This window comes from Podarcis cretensis (assembly GCF_951804945.1).
Source record: "Podarcis cretensis genome assembly, chromosome: 2".
In the NCBI taxonomy this organism is placed as follows: Eukaryota; Metazoa; Chordata; class Lepidosauria; order Squamata; family Lacertidae; genus Podarcis; species Podarcis cretensis.
In genome coordinates, this window is record NC_137171.1 from 115,397,682 (window position 1) to 115,416,279 (window position 18,598).

The following is an 18,598-nucleotide window of genomic DNA, read 5'->3' on the forward strand; positions in this document are numbered from 1 at the left end:
TCTCGGCATTCTGATTAAAAATGAAAGCAGATCCCCCAAGTCTGAAGTTTGCCCATTCCTTGCTTGTGGGAATCCCACCACCAGGAGAGAAATGAGTCTCAGCCCTATTTGCCAGGTCAGTGAGCACACAGAGTCAATTGTGGGCAAATGGAATGGGGGGGCACTAAAAGAATGCCAATTACAATAGCTCCCCACCCCATTTTCAACAAAAGCATTGCAACCAGTGTCAAACAGATGGGGCAACAAATTGGGAGAGGCGTTTTCATTCAACATTTTTATCATGGTCTTCCAAAGGGCAATTCTCAAGTCAGAAGAGGAAGACAGCACATCTTTCTAATCTCTTCTGAGCTCTGTGGAACAAAGAGGAAATCAAGCCTATAGCCCTGTGCCCAGTTCCCTGGGATAAGTCCCTTTGAACTTACTCTTGAGTAGACATAGGAGTGCATTTTATTTTGTAGACAAAAAGGATTAGCTCACAGGTTTTGGTGATTGCCTAGAGAGAAAGGACTTGTTCACACAGCACATCATATGATTTTGGACACTAACTTACACATCCTTTTAAAGTTGGTGAGATGAAAGATGTGAGACAAAAAGCCCTTTCCTGTGGTTCGCCTCCACAACTTCAGCTGATTCAGAGGTAGACTGCCTCTGCGCCAGGAGGTTTCATTTAGCAGGATGCTGTCCCTGGCAGCACCAGAAATGACTCCCCTCTGACCTGGCCAACTGCTGCCGCTGGGTCTGTGCAGGTAACAGTTATAATTACTTCATAATCATTAATACAGGCTTAATGAATACAAGCAAAAAAACATGAAGGCAGTCTGTGGGCCTGAGGATAAAGGTAAAGGGACCCCTGACCATTAGGTCCAGTCGTGGTCGACTCTGGGGTTGTGGCGCTCATCTCGCTTTACTGGCCGAGGGAGCCGGCGTACAGCTTCCAGGTCATGTGGCCATCATGACTAAGCCGCTTCTGGCGAACCAGAGCAGCGCACGGAAACGCCATTTACCTTCCCACCAGAGCGGTACCTATTTATCTACTTGCTCTGCGTGTTTTTGAACTGCTAGGTTGGCAGGAGCAGGGACTGAGCAACAGGAGCTCACCCCGTCGTGGGGATTCAAACCGCCAACCTTCTGATCAGAAGCCCAAGGGTCTGTGGTTTAACCCACAGCGCCACCCGCATCCTATGGGCCTGAGGATACCCACCCCCAAAAGCTTTTCAATGTGTCCCCTCCAATACCTCAGCCCTTCAGCTCCGGACTGGACATCTCCAACTCCACGGATCTCCTGCCCTGTTCAAAGGGAAGTATGGTGTGGGAGACAGGGAAGAAAGGATCAAGGGCCCACAGCAGACTTAGGTGGTCAGCCAGCCCTGACTGGCGGTTAATGCCAGGTTGGCTGTGAATAAAGTTCCTCTCATCCATGACTTGATTGGGGATGAGGTAATAGGTAAAGGACCCCTGGACAGTTAAGTCCAGTCAAAGGCGACTATGGGGTTGCGGCGCTCATCTCGCTTTCAGGCCAAGGGAGCTGGCGTTTGTCCACAGACAGCTTTCCAGTGAAGAAGACAAATCAAATACGATACTCCTTTTCCTTATGGGAATGTCAGAGGAGCCCAGGTAGGAGTTTCAGTAGGCCGGAGGGAAACAGAACAATCAAGGCAAGTCGGAGCAAAGCGGCAGTTTCACCCGATCTTTATCTTCTGCTGCAGCAGGGTCTTTTCTTTCTTTTTTCTTCTTTCTTCTTCTTTTTTTCTTGCTGCAGCAGGGTCTTGACCCACTTATGCAAGATAGGCAAGAACCCTGAACAAAAGGATAAACACATATTTATAATTTCCCTCCTCAGGTGTCCCTCTCTCCTTCCCTGCCCCATCATGCTGTCACAGAAATGTCAAGAGAAGAGGTGTCGGAGATAAGGTTACAGATAATTTTTACACAGGTGATGGTGGTTGATGTTTGAGTAGTTGATATTCATGTTTCCTTAACTACCTGGTGCTGGTGTCTGACCTTACTAATGACTATTTCCTCAGTGTCTTAGAAAAAGAAGTGACCTCATTCGACTCCTTTGCCTAGTTCTTTATCACTAGCTGGCACAAAGAGTCTTTTAAGAAAGAGTGCTTTAAAGAATGCAGCTTTTATTCTTTTAGTCTTCGTCTCCAATCACCTCTGACACAGCTTTACACACCTCAAATGCAACCAACCAACAACCATCCCATATGCACACTATATATATTTATAGCTGAAAGCCAGAATGTGTCATGCAGGCTTTGCCAATTCATGGTGGGCCTCAGTTCCTTTTGTTTCTTCATTTAAAGAAACAGCAGCTACCTTTTAGGCCATGACATTTTGCTTCATAGGACAAATGCCAGACGCAATCGCTGAGCTGTGGACAACAACCCTTACTTGCAATGCCTGGGTGTGAACAACTTCTCACCATCTTAGCTAGATGGGCCATTTTCAAGGTAAATGCTGCCCTTATTGGTGTCTGGTGTTTTGTATAGTTTTGTGAATGGTTCATTCACAAAATGTGTGTGGATTTTGTGAATGTGTGTGGATTTTATGAATGGATGTAGTTTCCTTGCAGACCCAGTGGATGGAAGTGTGGGGCATACATCTTCGGAAATCAGACATTAGAAGGATTAATTTCTCAGTATACAGTGGTACAGGCAAAAATACATATGTGACTACATTTGTGGAAAACATTCTTCTTACTCAGCCATTAACACATTTTACATCATTCACGTTGCCTTTTCTTCATATGTATACATTTGATGTTAGCATTGAGTACTTTTTCACCACAGTGTCAGGTTTTGTTAGAGAAGACATATTTCATATAGAGTACCCACCCCCTCATTTCAGTCTACATCACCGGGTCAGGTGGTCAGCATGACTAGACCACTTCTGGTGCAACGGAACACTGTGATGGAAACCAGAGTGCATGGAAATGCCGTTTACCTTCTTGCCTATTTATCTACTTGCACTGGTATGCTTTCGAACTGCTTAAGTTGGCAGGAGCTGGGACACAGCAACAGGAGCTTACTCCGTCGTGGGGATTTGAACTGCCCACCTTATGATCTGCAAGCCCAAGAGGCTCAGTGGTTTAGACTACAGCGTCACCCGCGTCTGGTCTGTATTCCTGAGGCCTGGTTGGATAAACAAGGTGGAGTTGGAGTTGGTCTCACCCAGTTGTGCCTACCTGGGTACTTGGTTCAGCATCAGGGCAGACTTCAGAGCCAGCAAGTTGGGGGTTGCTGTGGTCCAGAGAGATTCCTCTTTCTCTCTCCAGCTGAATGGGGATCTACAGTGTTCGTTCCTGGCACTGAGTAATTGGGACAGATATGGGATTCGGCTGGTTTCCCGCCCGCCTCGCTTCCCAGCAGTCTCCCTGCCTGAGTGGCAGAGCCAGTCTTGGGGGCAGATTTGGGGGTTCCCAGATGGCTGCATCTGGGGGTCTTCAACCTCCATGTTGAGGTGACTGGCTCTGGGGGTGGTGGCTCAGGAATTCATGGCTGCCTTGACAACCGTGGGGCTGTCCCAACATGCTGTTGGCCTGATTAATATCGCAGGTCACACTCTGGCTCTTGTCTTTTCGACTGGGCAGGAAGAGAGTGATCTGAAACTGGGAGATATTGACCTCAGTCTGTTGTCCTGGTCAAATCACTTCCTGTTGAAATTAGGCTTTTTCAGCACCATTTCCCCTCTGCAGAGGTGGGGCACCCATGAGAATGGTCCACCCTCAGAGGCTGGAGGATTTCCCGGCTGATATGACTGGCACTTCTGTTGAAGCCCTGGTCAGGATCCCTCTCCCTTTCCCACTTTGGGATGCCCATTTGGCCTGGTATAGTACTCTCGAGCTGTGCAGGTTACAGTTATTATCACAATCCTCATTAATATTGACTTAATGAAAACAACATAAACATTAGTGTGTCCGTTGGGATAAACTGCTGCTTGTGCTACTTTTTTGTTGTTCTCCTGGAACTATTAGGCTGGCTACGGGCCTGAGGACAACCACCCCAAAAGAACTGTCCCTTCAGCCTTTTATTCAGTTAAAGACCCTTCTGCAAAATGTCAACACAGAGACAGCAGGAATCATAATAATCCACAAGGATCCAGAATATGAAACGGAAAACAATTTTGGGTGGATCTGTAATGGCCTCAAATGTTTTGTCTTCATTTTTACGCTTGAACATAGACCCAAATTAAGAAGAGGACCCTCACTTCAGCATGGATTAAATGAAATGTCAGAGGAACATGTTCAGAGCATCAACACTGAATTATTTTTTTTTAAAGTGTGATTTGTAAATAATTTTATGAGGAATGTGTCAACCACCAAACAAGAATAATTCAGCAGTATATAAAGATAAGGGACGCGGGTGGCGCTGTGGGTAAAAGCTCAGTGCCTAGGACTTGCTGATCAGAAGGTCGGCGGTTCGAATCCCTGCAGCGGGGTGAGCTCCCGTTGTTCGGTCCCAGCTCCTGCCAACCTAGCAGTTCGAAAGAACCCTAAGTAGATAAATAGGTACTGCTTTCTAGCGGGAAGGTAAACGGCGTTTCTGTGTGCGGCGCTGGTGCTGGCTCGACAGAGAAGTGTCTCCGGACAGTGCCGGCTCCCAGCCTCTTGAGCGAGATGAGCGCGCAACCCTAGAGTCGGTCACGACTGGCCCGTACGGGCAGGGGTACCTTTACCTTTTATATAAAGATTAAAAAATCACAAGTAAAAAGAGAGAGAACTCTTCCCCACACCAAAAAATAAAAAAGAAAGATAAAAGATTCCATTGTTTATGTTAATTTTTCTGAGAGCATGTACAGACTGGAGATGGGATCAGTGGATGGGAAAAGAAGCGGAAAGAAGCTGGGCCTGAAGAGCAGCTTGAAAATTCCCCTGGACTACAGGAAGATTCATTAGTTTAGAGGGGAGGATGGAAAGGAAACAGGGAAGTTGTTTGAGATTACATCAGCCAACCCCTTTTGAAGCTTGAAGTTGGAAACAAGAAAGGGCAGCCAGGCCATTCTTTTGTGATGGTTAATACTTTAGTTTCTGAATCCAGGTCACAGGCTCACCCTATTCATACACAAACACGCCCTTAAAACAGGATTTGCAAGCAAAAGTCAATGGTAAGGCTTTCTCCATTTTCCTCCCTTCCTTCAGAATAATATTTGGGGTCATTGGGGGAGTCAAAATGGCTTCAGGATTGCATTCCTGTAGTATTTTAGATACGTGGTTCATATATTTAGATATGTGTGCATTTATGAATCTTTATTCTATATTTGAGCTGAATAAAGAGCATGAAATCACTTTGCGACTCTGAGTATATTTCACTGGCGACGAGGATGGGATCCTGCTGAGCTGACTGCCACACACAGCACCGCAGCACCGCCACCTGCCGCACTGCTGCCTCGCACCGTGTATCCAGGCTTCAGCTCCAGGACACAAAGAACTCAGAATGGCAACCGACAGCAGCTTCTCGCCGTTCAACCCAGCATCTGGAGACTGGGAAGCGTACGCCTCCCATTTCACCTTCCTCCTAGAAGCCAAAGGGGTCACCGACGAAGAAGACGCCAAGAAGAGGGCGATATTCTTCAGCGTCTGCAGAGAGGAGACGTTTGAAATCGCCCGGGCTCTCCTTGCGCCTGAAGATGTCACTACTGTTCCATACAAAACAATAATGGAACAGCTGAAGGGGCACTTTTTGCCGCAGCCCTCAGTGGTGGCTCGTCGAAATGCCTTCTACGCAAAGCGGCAAGCCCCTGGGGAAACCATAACAGGGTTTGTGACCTCTCTCCGCCAAGCCGCCTGGTTCTGCAACTTCTCAGAGCTGGAGAACATGCTTCGTGATCGCCTCGTTGGTGGCCTGAAGGATGAGAAGCTGCAACGACGCCTCTACGCTAAGAAGGACCTAATGTTCCAGGTCGCTCTGGAGGAGGCCCTGGCAACGGAAGCTGCCGAGAGGTCAATGCAAGAGGCACGTTCTGCACCGTTTCCAGACGGCGGGTCTCAAGGTGAAGCGGGAAAAATGTCTACTAGGAGTGCCTCAGGTGGACTTTCTGGGATTTATGGTGGACGCAGAAGGGGTCCACCCAACTGGGGACAAGGTACAGGCCATTTGTGATGCCCCAGCGCCCAAGAGCAAGACTGAACTTCAGGCCTTCTTGGGGCTATTGAACTTTTACCATTCCTTCCTTCCCCACAAGGCAGCGGTAGCAGAGCCGCTACACAGACTCCTGGACAAGCGGGCCCCTTGGGTGTGGGGCCAGCGCCAGGAGGCTGCATTCCAGGCAGTCAAGGACTTGCTTGTCTCAAACTCTGTCTTGGCACACTTCGACGAGAGGCTGCCGGTGGTGCTAGCATGCAACGCCTCACCCTATGGCATTGGCGCTGTCCTGGGACACCAACTCCCAGATGGAAGAGAGGTACCGGTGGCATACTTTTCCCCAGACGCTCAACGCAACCGAGCGGAATTACTCGCAAATCGACAAGGAGGGTCTGGCAATCATGAAGGGAGTAAAAAAATTCCATGATTTCCCTTTACCGTGGTGACTGACCACAAGCCGTTGCTTGGCTTGTTTGCCCCCGAAAAGCAGACCCCCCAAGTGCTGTCTCCTCGCGTCCTCAGGTGGTCAATTTTCCTTGCCAGCTACCAGTATGCACTGATTCACCGCCCTGGGAAGGCGATGGGCCATGCGGATGCCCTCAGCAGGCTACCACTACCAGAAACAGGCCCTGACCCAGCACCTGCACAAGAGGTTATGAGCCTGGAGCTGCTTCCCGACCGCCCCATTCAGGCACAAGAAGTTGCACACCATTCCAAGAAAGATAGGGTCATCTCCCGGGTCTTGGACTGGGTGTGGAGGGGATGGCCCAGCAGCAGCCCCGGGCCAGAATTCGTCGGCTACACAACCCGCAAACATGAACTGTCGGCCCACAAGGGGTGCCTGTTATGGGGAAGCAGGGTCGTTGTTCCCCAGCCCCTCCGCAAAAGGGTCCTCACAGCCCTACACGAGACACACCCAGGGGTAGTAAGAATGAAGGCCCTTGCCAGGAGTTATGTGTGGTGGCCGGGGATCGACGGAGAGATAGAGGCCTGGGTCAAACACTGCCAGGCCTGCCAAGAATCCCGCCCAGATCCCCCAAGGGCCCCAGTCCAGTCCTGGGAGTCCACCCGAGCACCATGGTCACGCCTGCATGTGGAATTCGCTGGCCCCTTTCAGGGGAAAACATTCTTCATAGTGGTGGACTCCTACACCAAATGGCTGGAAGTCGCGCTGGTACCGTCCACTTGTATGTCCGCAGCCATCCGGGTACTACGCAGGCTGTTTGCAACCCACGGGCTCCCTGACACTCTCGTCTCAGACAACGGGACTGCATTTACGTCAGGAGAATTCTAAACCTTCACAGCGCAGAACGCCATCCGCCACATCCGTTCGGCGCCATTCCACCCTGCCACCAATGGCCAAGCAGAACGCATGGTGCGGACCACCAAGGACACCCTTCGCCACATGACACAAGGGGATTGGGAGTACCGCCTTGCCACATTCCTTCTAGCACAGCACAGCACCCCCAGCTCAAAGACTGGCCAGAGCCCTGCTGAACTACTAATGGGTTGGCGCCTTGCAATCAGATTGGACCGCCTTCACCACGATAGAGCTCAGGATGAGGTAGGGGTGGGGGAAGGCAGGAACCCCCGGACCTTCGAGGCCCAGGACCCAGTGTACGCAAAGAATTTTGGGGCAGGCCCAGCATGGGTACCTGCCACAGTCACCAGGGCCACTGGCCCCGTGTCGTACAAGGTGCTAACGGATGGGGGGCAATTCTGGCGCCGCCACTGCGACCAGATATGGTGACGATTCCTGGGAGAAAACCAGGAGGAGGACAGGTCAGGGGAGTCCCAAGGGAACAGTGGGGCAGTGAGGCCCATAGAGCAAGAGGGGCCAGCAGGAGAGGCAGAATCAGTAAATACAGAGAGGACCCGCGAGGCCGAAAGGACATTGGAACCAGAACCACGACTGAGCGAGCCGGTTGCGCCAGACCAAACAGCTCCATCACAGCCAGCATCCTTGGAACACGAGCCAGAACCTGAACCCCGGACCAGGGAACACCCCAGGCCGCAACGCACACGTAGACCACCGGCATACCTTGAGGACTATGAATGCGACCTCCTGGGCAGGACTGGAACTTAGAGGGGAGGGGTGTTATGTACTGAGTTGAATAGGATCCAAACTGCAGCAGTCTGATTGGTCCTAGAACAATAGGATTCAGAATGCAGCAGTCTGATTGGTCCTAGAACAATGCAGCAGTATGATTGGTTGGCAGGAACCACCCAATCATGCTCCAGATAGAAGTGAATCCACAACCTGATTGGCTTACAGTAGAACTCCCGGAATTAGCCAATCATGTGCAGCCCATTGTGTAAATAATGTATATAAAGCAGATACTTTGAGAGGACATTCATTCATTCCTCCTCACCACTATGAGCTGAATAAAGAGCATGAAATCACTTTGCGACTCTGAATATATTTCACACCTGCTGTTAATAGGTGCCCTGTGGTGTGACTGGCAAATATCTGGATACCATTTAGCTGATCTATGTTTGCAAAGGCCGTTTGCAGAGTTGGTTCCAGGGGTTATTGCACATTATCAGACACCCACGATTCTGTCAAAACGACTCACTAAAAACTGGCACCAGGATGGAGGGCTGGGCTGTTTCTCCTCTTTATGTGGTGGCTGCTAACTAGAAAGAAGACGTGAATGGAGCAAGGCGGGGGAGGGGCGGAAATTCACTCATTAGCTTGCAAAGTAGTCTGAGGCTGACATGCTGCTAGTTAAACAACAACAGCAATAAACTCCACCAGCTCTCGCAGGGAAATGGTTCCTTAAAAAAGCAGCCACCAAGAATGAGCATTCCATTTAAAAACATTTAAAATAAAATATATAAAACTATATATTTCCACCATATCAAAGCGGCTCGGAGATCCACCCAACTCCAAGGCAGCAGAGATCCTGAGTAATCGAATCTGAATTTCCTGGAAAGGAAACACGCCCATTACAGACGGAAAAGAGAAAACGAAACCAGCTCCCTCTTCCTGGTAACTCCGCCATGGCTGCTTTTGAGGGTCCCGTCCGGGATCTCCGCGAGGAAGCCACTTGCTCCATTTGCCTGGATTATTTCAGGGATCCGGTGATCATCCCGGAGTGCGGGCACAACTTCTTTCGATCCTGCCTGATCCAGTGCTGGGAGAAATCCGAGGGAGAGGCTTCCTGCCCTCATTGCAGGGAAACAGTGGAGCAAGGCAGCATCAGGAGAAACCAGCAGCTGGCAAATGTTGTGGAAATAGCCAAGAAATTCAGCCATCTGTGGGGAAAAGAGGAGGGAGAAGGAAAGGGGAGGGTCTGCGAGAAGCACCAGGAGCCCCTGAAGCTCTTCTGCAAGGAGGACGAAAGCCCCATCTGTGTGGTGTGTGACAGATCCAAGGAGCACAAAAGCCACGAGGTGGTTCCTCTAGAGGAGGCGTCCCAGGAGTACAAGGTAGGAAAAGGCAGTGAGTCTTTATTGGGGGTGGAAGAGCTGCAGACAAGAGGGGCTTGTAGTAGTAGTAGTAGTAGTAGTAGTAGTAATAATAATATAATATTGTAGTGTATTCTCTCCACTTGGAGCCCAAAGGGAATTCTTGCGCAGCCTGATAAAACTAACTTCTGAAACTTTACAATATACATTTATTTTTCTTTTTGAGAGATTAAAGTGCACCAGTGTCCCCCTGAATGCAGGCTGCAGTAACTCCACTAGGAGGAAAGACTGCAACATCTAGGATTAATTTAATAAAAAGGAGGGGGGAGATGTTGGAGGTGTGCTCAGTGTGGGGGGCAAATAGCAACCCCCCATGTTTCTCAGCTCTGATATAGGGCAGCCCCATTTCTGTCTCCTCTGATATGAAAAGGGGAGCCTCTGCCAAGGACCCAGGGATGTGGGGCAGGGAGCAAACATACGATTCAGCTTCCCTAACTTGGATTTTGTTTTCTTTTCAGGATCAGATCAGCAGCTGCCTAGACAATGTGAGGAAGGAGAGAGAGAAAATTCTAGTATTTAAAGCAGACACAGAAAAGGAAAGCCAAGACCTCATTGTAAGCATCATTGTTACTGTTTTAAGATGAAAAATACTATAGTCTAGAATCAATATCCGGAGGGGGGGACTGAATATGGAATACAGAAAGAGGTTTATTTTTGAATGGTCTGATCTCCCACAGAGCATGAAAGAGCATTTAAAGGAGGGGGTGGGGTTGTAAGTTTTTATGAAGCTCTTTCTCTGCTGAATATGTCAGAAGTGGCCTTCCAAGGGAATTCAGATAACTGGCCTCTTCATCCTTTAACAGCAGACTAGATGCCTGATATTGGCCCACTCTTCTCTTCTTTCAACCTCTTTGCTGCAGAAACAAACAGGTGCAGAGAGGGAAAAGATGGTGGCTGAGTTCAAGCGACTGCACCAGTTTCTGGAAGAACAAGAGAAACGTATTCTGGCCCAGATGGCAGAAGTGGAGAAGGAGATTGCAGCCCAAAGGGAGGAGCAGCTGGCCAGACTCTCCAGGGAACTCTCCTCTCTTGACAGCCTCATCCGGGAGATGGAGGAGAAGCTTCAGGAACCAGCGAGTGAACTCCTGCAGGTGAGGCCTCATCCTGATGCGAGAGGGTGGAGTGTGATGCTTCAAACCACAGGTATTTTTTAGTCACAGAAAAATGTTGCTGGAAAGAAAACCGTACATGAAGGGTGAAAGGCTTGAGTCCTGGGGTCGCAGAAGGGGCCGTGCTAGATCAAACCACAGGCCCCTTCATTCTAGCATCATGTTCTCTCATTGGCCAACCAGAGGTCTCTGAGAAGCCTAAAAACCAGCAGTGCTCTCCAAACCTGTGATTCCCACTCAGCTGCTTAGTATTTATAACTGACTGCAGAAATGGCTCCCCTGACATCTTTCTTTCTTCCCTCCAGGATATTGGATGCTTCTTGCAGAGGTAAGTGATGGAAAACCCCTGCTTTATTATTATGCTGGGAAAGTTCCTGTTTAACAAGTGAGAAACTCACTCTCCAGTTTCTCCTTCCAGAGATAGCTTAGGACTCAATCGTCCATATCATAAAATCACAGACAAAAATAGGGACTCATTTTTGTGGTAATTTGTAGCTATTGGTCCCATCTACACTCACAGACAGGAAGCCGTTCCCACTGCATATCTCTAAAGGCCCTTCTCTGTGATGGAATCATTTACTCTGCAATTGATACAAAAAAGGGGGGACACCCCAAAGGGGCTTGTAAATATCTTCACTATAACTTACCCGTAAATATTCAGTGTATTTCTGACTTCTGCAGGTTCTTCCTCAGACATAAGAAGGTGAGAAAGGGCTCTCCTGGATCCGGCCAGTGGCCCATCTAGTCCACCATCCTGTTTTCACAGTGAATAACCAGATGCCAGTGCAAAACCCGCAGTGAGCAGGATCTGAGCCCCAGAGGACACTCCCCTCCTGTGGTTCAGAGGCGCCACTGCCTTTGACCCAGCCATCATCAATAGTAGCCTCTGAGAGTCTTGTCCTCCCGACAACTTCAGACACTCATGAATTTTGAGAATATTGCTTTAATTTCTAATATTGTCTCCCTTTTTAAAATATTACCACTGTGCTAAAATACATTTATAATGTTAATTGCAAAAGCCATTCTAAAGCATTCTGAACTTCCTTATATTTAAGAAATGCACATATGAAATCTATTTTGTTTTCCTCAGTTATGCTTCACTAAAACTGGTGTAGTCCTAAAATCTCTGCATAAGGACCCAGTATTGTTCACTTTTCTTCAAAAAAATAATTTGCATATATCAGCTTCTTTACCTTCAATCTTATATTCATATATTTCCTTCAGTATATTTTGGAAGCAGGTGTGTGTTGGTTTTCCTTCATCTTGTTAGGTGCTCTCTAGATGCTCCCTTTTGCCATAGGAAAAAACCTGCTCCCAAGTCTTCAGGATATATATCCATGGTGCCTTTATCATCAGGATGAGACCCCTGCCTTGTCTGAAAGCTCCTTGCATTGGAAGGATGGTGGCTTGACTTTATTGTCCTTCCAGGTCTCAGCCGAAGAAGAACTTAGAGGATCCTCCTGTGGCTTTTCCTCCTGCCCTGAAGTGGAGGATCTGGGACTTCGGAGATATAAATCCCTTCTTGGAGGGAGTCATGAAGAAATTCAGAGGTAATGAAGAAGGGCTGAAACGATTGTTTAGAAGTGTTCACAACAAGCTGCAGGTCATAGGGAATATTAACCAAGCCAGGAAAATAGAAGGTTTATCTATTCTCTTTCAATATCTAGAAGCCGCACTTTCCTATGTAGATGACTCACAACTGATTTTTTTTATGCTATTGAGAGGGGGTGGTAAACCCTTCCTACTGGACTCTGGAAACTCCTGTGAGATCTTGGGGGAGCCTGGCCAGCACACAAATCACTTTTAAGACCTCTACCATGATTACGGGGCTCTGAGAGGCTCCTGCGAGATCTCATGGGGCCGTCTTGGGATCTCTGATGGCAGGGGTGAATCCAGGGGTCAAGAATGTAACCCTCCCTTAAGTTGCGAGTTGTCTGTAAAAATTTGTACTTGACGTCTTCACATCTCTCAGCCAGGCTTTGGGTGCTTTCACGCATCTCACCCATTTCCCAAGCTGCCTCACCTACAGCTTTTCGGGCATCTCCTCTGTTCTTTTGGCCCTGAGATTGATGTAAGGGGGGCAGGAGGAGGGGAGGAGGGGGGTTGTCCAGAACCAGCCAGGAGCAGAGGGGTTGAGGCCTCCCGTTGTGGAACAGGCATGTCTGGACCTTCTTGCTGGTGGGGAGATCTTCTGGGGTCCTGCTCCTCCTCCCAAGATTTGGGCAGGCCTGAACCCTGGTTCTGCAGGGACAGCCAGCACGGAGAGTTTCATTTTAAGTTAGGTTTCAGGTAGTTTCAGGTAGGTTTAACTGCCAACTCCCATAATCTCCAGCTGGCATGGCCAAGTAGTCCACAATACCTGGCTACACTCTCTTGAGCTCATATTGTTCTTTCCATGTTTGTTATCTGAATGATGGTGTGATGCTAAATCTCTGTTCCCTTTTCTCTTCCAGACACTGTGGAATATGGACTTCAGCTGCGAAAAGGTACTTTTAATCATAATAATAATTTATTTTATATACCCCGACCATCTGGCTGGGTTTCCCCTTCCATTTCCCCAGGCACAAATTCGGGAGAGAGGGGATCTGCTTCTCAAAAGACCAGCTCTTCCATCCATGCCTTATTTCCCAGAGGCATCTGTTCCGTGAGAGCAGCCTGCTGGGCTAGAGGGGCTCTTGGCCTGATCCTGCAAACTCTTAGGAAGCCCCCAGCCCAGGATGGCTGGTTTTTCTGTGCCCAATCTCCATAAGACACAAGGGTGGTGTGAAGCCAAAGGCTCCCGGCACATGAGGGGGAAATATCCCTTTGAGCCATACAAAATCCCCACCGCTTTTATGTAATAGTGGGAAATGCATGAACACAAATAGCTCAGAAAATGGCTGCAACAACCTTTGGGGGCTAGAGGGTGAATGGGTTCTGGTGTCAGTGGAGGGAGCTGGGGGCTGCCTGAGTGTGAACTCCAGGGGTCCGGCTTCCCTGCAAGATGGGGGTCTTCCCTCAGCTTTTGTATTGAAAGGGAGACATGAGATGATGGCGGACTAGAGAAACCTGAGTAAACTTAAAAGAGCAGGACAGAATTGCACCACAGACTAGGGGGAAAGGCTCAATGGGAAGACAAAGTCCAGTCCGGCCTGATCCTGAACACCACAAAAAGGGAATTGTAAGAGCTGGAAATGGTGCAGCAGATGGCAGCATAAAGGAAACTCTTACTTGTCTAAAAGAATCCCAGAATATAATTTTAAATATAACAGCAGTGAGGAAAATGCATAATGTGTGTCTTTAAAATGTGTGTCTTTAAAAAGAAATCACTTGACAAATTTTCCTTAATGTGGCAGGAGGAGGGGGGAGGACTGCAGAGCAGATCTTCTTTCTAATGTCCATCAGCATGACCAATTTTTTAATTTTTAAAAAAAATCAATTATAATAATAGCACCGTTATAACAATACCAATTTATAATACAATTCTAATGTAAATCACTCAAATACCAAATTATATAACTTATTTAAGGTGCTAGAATTGATAATTTTCTTTATTTCAGTGTTCCAAAATCTTATTGATTTCAATTACATTCCAGTCATCCTCATAATCCCTTATATAACAGCTGCAATATTTACAACGTCTATTCATGTTGACACATTAAATGACTAATTTCTCATGATACTTTCACTCCATAAATGTGAGGAACAGTGAAGAAAAAGATTAATCATATAGCCAATCAGGTCTGGGGAGCCAGGATGGGGTCTTTGCGTTGAAGGTGACAGGTGGGAATGGCACTTCCTAGGTTTTACAGGTCCGGCGCTTCCCCTCTGTCCCCGGACGGTCTCCATAGGAACACATTGATTGATTTTCAATGCATTCCTATGGGAAACCGTGCTTCGCAAGACGAAAAACTTGCAAGAAGAAAAAACTTGCGGAACGAATTAATTTCGTCTTGCGAGGCACCACTGCAAGTGGAAACTCACAAATCACCTGTAGGGGTAAGGAAAGAACTGCACATGTTTCAAGAATCCTTATTAAGAACTTGATGGACATCCCTGTCTCAAATGCAGAGCCATGGAGTCCCTGTTCATTTCAGAGGGAATTACATTTCTGTCATGTACTTAAAAAAAAAAGTCAGCTTCCCTGTTGACGTTGTTTCTCTTCTGTTTCCTCATCTGCCCCCACAGAAAACGTAACTTTGGATCCAGACACAGCACACCCACGCCTCTTCCTGTCTGAGGATCGAAAGAGAGTGAGAAAGGGAGAAGTCTATCAAGACCCGCCAGACAACCCTGAGAGATTTGACACATATGACTATGTGCTGGGACATGAGGCGTTCAAGGAAGGCAGACGTTTCTGGGAGGTCGCTGTGGGGAGAGAGGGGCAGTGGGCTGTGGGGGTGGCCAGAGAGTCTGTGAAGAGGAAAGGCGAGTTCATCCCTGCTCCTAAGGAAGGGTTCTGGCACATAGGGAAATGGAATGGTCAATACAGGGTCTCCACCCACAATGGGCGTCTTGTTTCGATTCTGGGTGGGGAGCCCAAGAGGATCCGAGTGGCCCTGAACTGTGAAGGGGGACGGGTGTCCTTTTACAATGCAGATACAGCAGCCCTTCTCCACTCATTCTCAGAAGCCTCCTTCTCAGGAGAGACCCTCCAGCCCTTCTTTTATATAAGCAGGAAAGCGAACTTGAGACTCTCTTGACAGAGAGTCTACAGAGGAGAAAGGTCAAGATCTCTGGCTTCAGACAAGTGGGGGGCATTTTGGGGGGGTGTTCCTGACTTACACTATATTGCCTTTGCATGCTGACGCCAGAAATGTAACCCTCGCGTAGGTTTTGGGGCTCGATGTAACAAAATCCCAAGACAGTGAAGAGCCTCTGTGAGACGTTTTGAGGAGAGGACAGTGACAATCTAGAGGGTTTCAGGGTTTGTGTGTTAAATTCCCATGTATACAATTATTTTCTCCAAGGTGCTTTGTAGCAAAGAGTCAGATACTTACCTGTATTTTTAGAGATCCCCTCTTCTTATCCTTTTGTGTAACGGGCCTGTAAGAATTTGGAGGTATGTTTCCTGTGCTAAAATGTTTGATTCTATTAAAGATTGTACTTCTTGTTGCTCCTGTATTGATTTGAACTCAACAGCATAATATCCATTCCCCATGACACTTCCTCCAGGGATTTTAGGAGGGTGATATCCTGTTTTTGTTGGTTTCTGCTCTCTTCACTGTGCAGCAAAGTGCTTGTCACGAGGCAATGTTTACATTCCAGTCAGAGGTACTGCTGGAGTTTTCCCACGGGAAAGGGAAGCTGGATGTGACGTACACTGGTTTCCTGTTTTTCACTGTTCTCACAGTGTGATTCTCTCCGTGCTTCAGAGGAGAGAGGATGCATTTTCTGCTCCGGCAGAGACAAGATGTTTTTCTGTAATCTACCAGCTTTGAAATGTAAATAAAGCAATATAGAGTATGAGCACGTATTCCTCATCATTCCGCTGTGCACTTGGACACTGCTACAAATCAACATCTTTGGTTATCGGCCCAGAAGAAAGACGCAGTCGTCTGATGCCGGCAAAAGGATCGGAATGCAAAGGGACGGATCGGACGGTATCTGCGCGTCAAGATGATTGATGAGGTATGTGCTACTGCTCCGGGCAGCCTGCCAGCATCTAATTAATGGCTTTATGGCTGGACTTTGAACTTTTATGTCTGTTTGCCGGGAACAGGCAGCGGCTATGCTGGGGAAATCGAAAGTAACTTTTAAAAGGGCTGAAGCAGCTGCAGAAGTGACGCAGCATGATTTAGGGCAGCAGAGAGAAAGCTGTTTTGAACTTGCCTTTGGAATGAGGCTTGAAGCAGCAGAGACGCAGCTTGTATAAAGCAGCTTGTTTAAAGCAGCAGAGATGACGCAGAAGGCTAATGCCAGAGTCATGATGGCCCTTCAGGATGCTTGTGGGATTCCCAAGCTCAATAAGAAAAATTATGTGGACTGGGTTCTCTATGCAGAGGCTATTCTGCGGATAGAGGGTCTCTTTGAAGTTATTACAGACACCCCCCCAGCTCCAGTTACAGATGCATGGAAGGCTAAAGATTCCAAAGCAAGGGGAACTCTTACATTGATAGTATCCCCAGAAGAGCTCTGTCTATTGCGTGATAAGACCTCAGCCAGAGAAATTTGGCACGCTTTGAAAGAGGCACACTTGAGGACAGAAGCTGGATCTACTATGTTTTATTTTAACAAGCTGCATAAGATGGCTAGCTGCAGAAGGCTGGCTGATGCAAGTGGGGAATCTGATGCCAATCAGCCACATGCTCAGCTCAGAGTAGCCTGTGATACTGCCATGATTCAGAATGAAGCAGATTGCCAGGGTGATAGCTGCATGGGAAAGGGGGAGACTTCACAGTCGTCATCCCAGAGTGCAGTGGAACCACCAGATGGCGCCAAAGCTTTGAAGGCAGTGAAATGCTACTCGTGTGGACGTCTAGGCCATATGAAGAGGGAATGCAAATATCCCAGGGCCAAGACAGAGCAGCGCAGCGAAAGCTCATCGCGTGGAAAAGGCCGAGGCAAAGGCAGAGGTCCGGTGTCCAGGACAACACAGCACAAGGCAATGGTCTCACGCTTCACTCCAAAAGTTGCAGAGGTCCAGAAGACGTCTAGATCTTTCTTCGTTGTTGATTCAGCTGCTACGCACCACATGTGCAACGATAAGCGACTGTTCGTGTCTTTTACACCGCAGGAAGGTGCGATTCACCAGGCGGATGACCACACAATCCCCAGTAAAGGCTACGGAACTGTTGTTCTTCACAGTTTGAACTTATCGATACAGAATGTACTTTATGTCCCAGATGCCAAACATAATCTGCTCAGCGTTGGACAGATGAATGAGCGGAACATTGACGTTTCCTTTAAGAACAAAAGGTGCATCATCACAAAGAAAAATGATTATGTATTGTATGTTGTGCAGGATGACACTTGTTGCATTGCAGGTTCTAACAAAAGTTTGCATGCAGAATGTATTCATGATTTTCATCGAAAATTTGGTCATTTGAATTTTGAGGCAGTATCTAAAATGCCTGCCTTGGTTGAAGGTATGACTATTAAACCCTGCAGGTACCACATGAAGTGCAAGGCATGCGCAGCAAACAAGGTGAAAATGGCTGCGAAAGGTAAGGAGTCTAGTAGGCAAGCTACAGAACCATACCAAATTGTTCATGCTGATTTGGTTGGACCACTAGCGCCCTCTTTGGGTGGAAATAGGTACTTCATGGTTCTCATTGATGCATTTTCCAGGTATATTTATGTGTACAATCTCAAGCAGAAATCAGAGGCTTTTCCTAGGTTCAAGGAATTCTGTGCTTGGTTGGAAAATGTGCATGGTAAGAAGGTAAAAATTCTTTTCACAGATCGTGGAGGGGAATTCACTTCTCAGCAGTTTGAAGCTTTTCTGTCTGAGAAAGGAATTCAACACGATTTGTCTAGTCCTCGTTCGCCATGGCAGAATGGACTTGCGGAACGAGCAAATCAGACATTGCTTCAAGGGTTAAAAACCTTGCTACATGATGCAAATCTTCCAGAGAGTTATTGGGCCGAAGCTCTCTCATGTTTCACTTACAGTTATAATCGCAGGTTATCTTCAGCGATTGGTTGTACCCCCTATGAGAAGATGTTTGGCAAGAAACCATACATCAAACACATGAGAATTTTTGGTTCTGACATGTGGGTTCACTCACCACAAAACTCCAAGTTAGACAAGCGTGGTTTGCATGGTATCTTTCTAGGTTATGAGAAAGGTTCTTACAGAATAAGGATGACTGACTCTAAGACTATTAAGCTCACAAGAAGTGTTGAGTACAATGCCAAGTGGGGGGAGAATGTGGGAATTTTCCAATGTTATCCTGATGACAGTGATGAGACTGAGGATAGTCAAAAGCAGCCACAGCAACCCACACCCAC

The 18,598-nt window shown here is 47.6% G+C and overlaps 1 protein-coding gene across 7 annotated transcripts in view; it reads left to right on the plus strand.

Annotated features, from left to right (window-relative positions):
- Window positions 1-18,598, plus strand: part of LOC307208484 (zinc finger protein RFP-like) — a 36,410-nt gene that overhangs the window by 12,474 nt on the left and 5,338 nt on the right. For 3 of the 7 annotated variants that reach the window (XM_079963097.1, XM_079963100.1, XM_079963102.1), the window contains one exon: window positions 13,120-13,152. In XM_079963097.1, the coding sequence (XP_079819223.1) occupies window positions 13,120-13,152 (33 nt within the window). Of the gene's footprint in view, window positions 1-9,039; window positions 9,519-10,015; window positions 10,112-10,417; window positions 10,649-10,971; window positions 10,995-12,094; window positions 12,217-13,119; window positions 13,153-14,833; window positions 15,761-18,598 lie in introns of those variants that run through there. The other 4 variants (XM_079963099.1, XM_079963101.1, XM_079963098.1 and 1 more) reach the window with 3 other exon arrangements.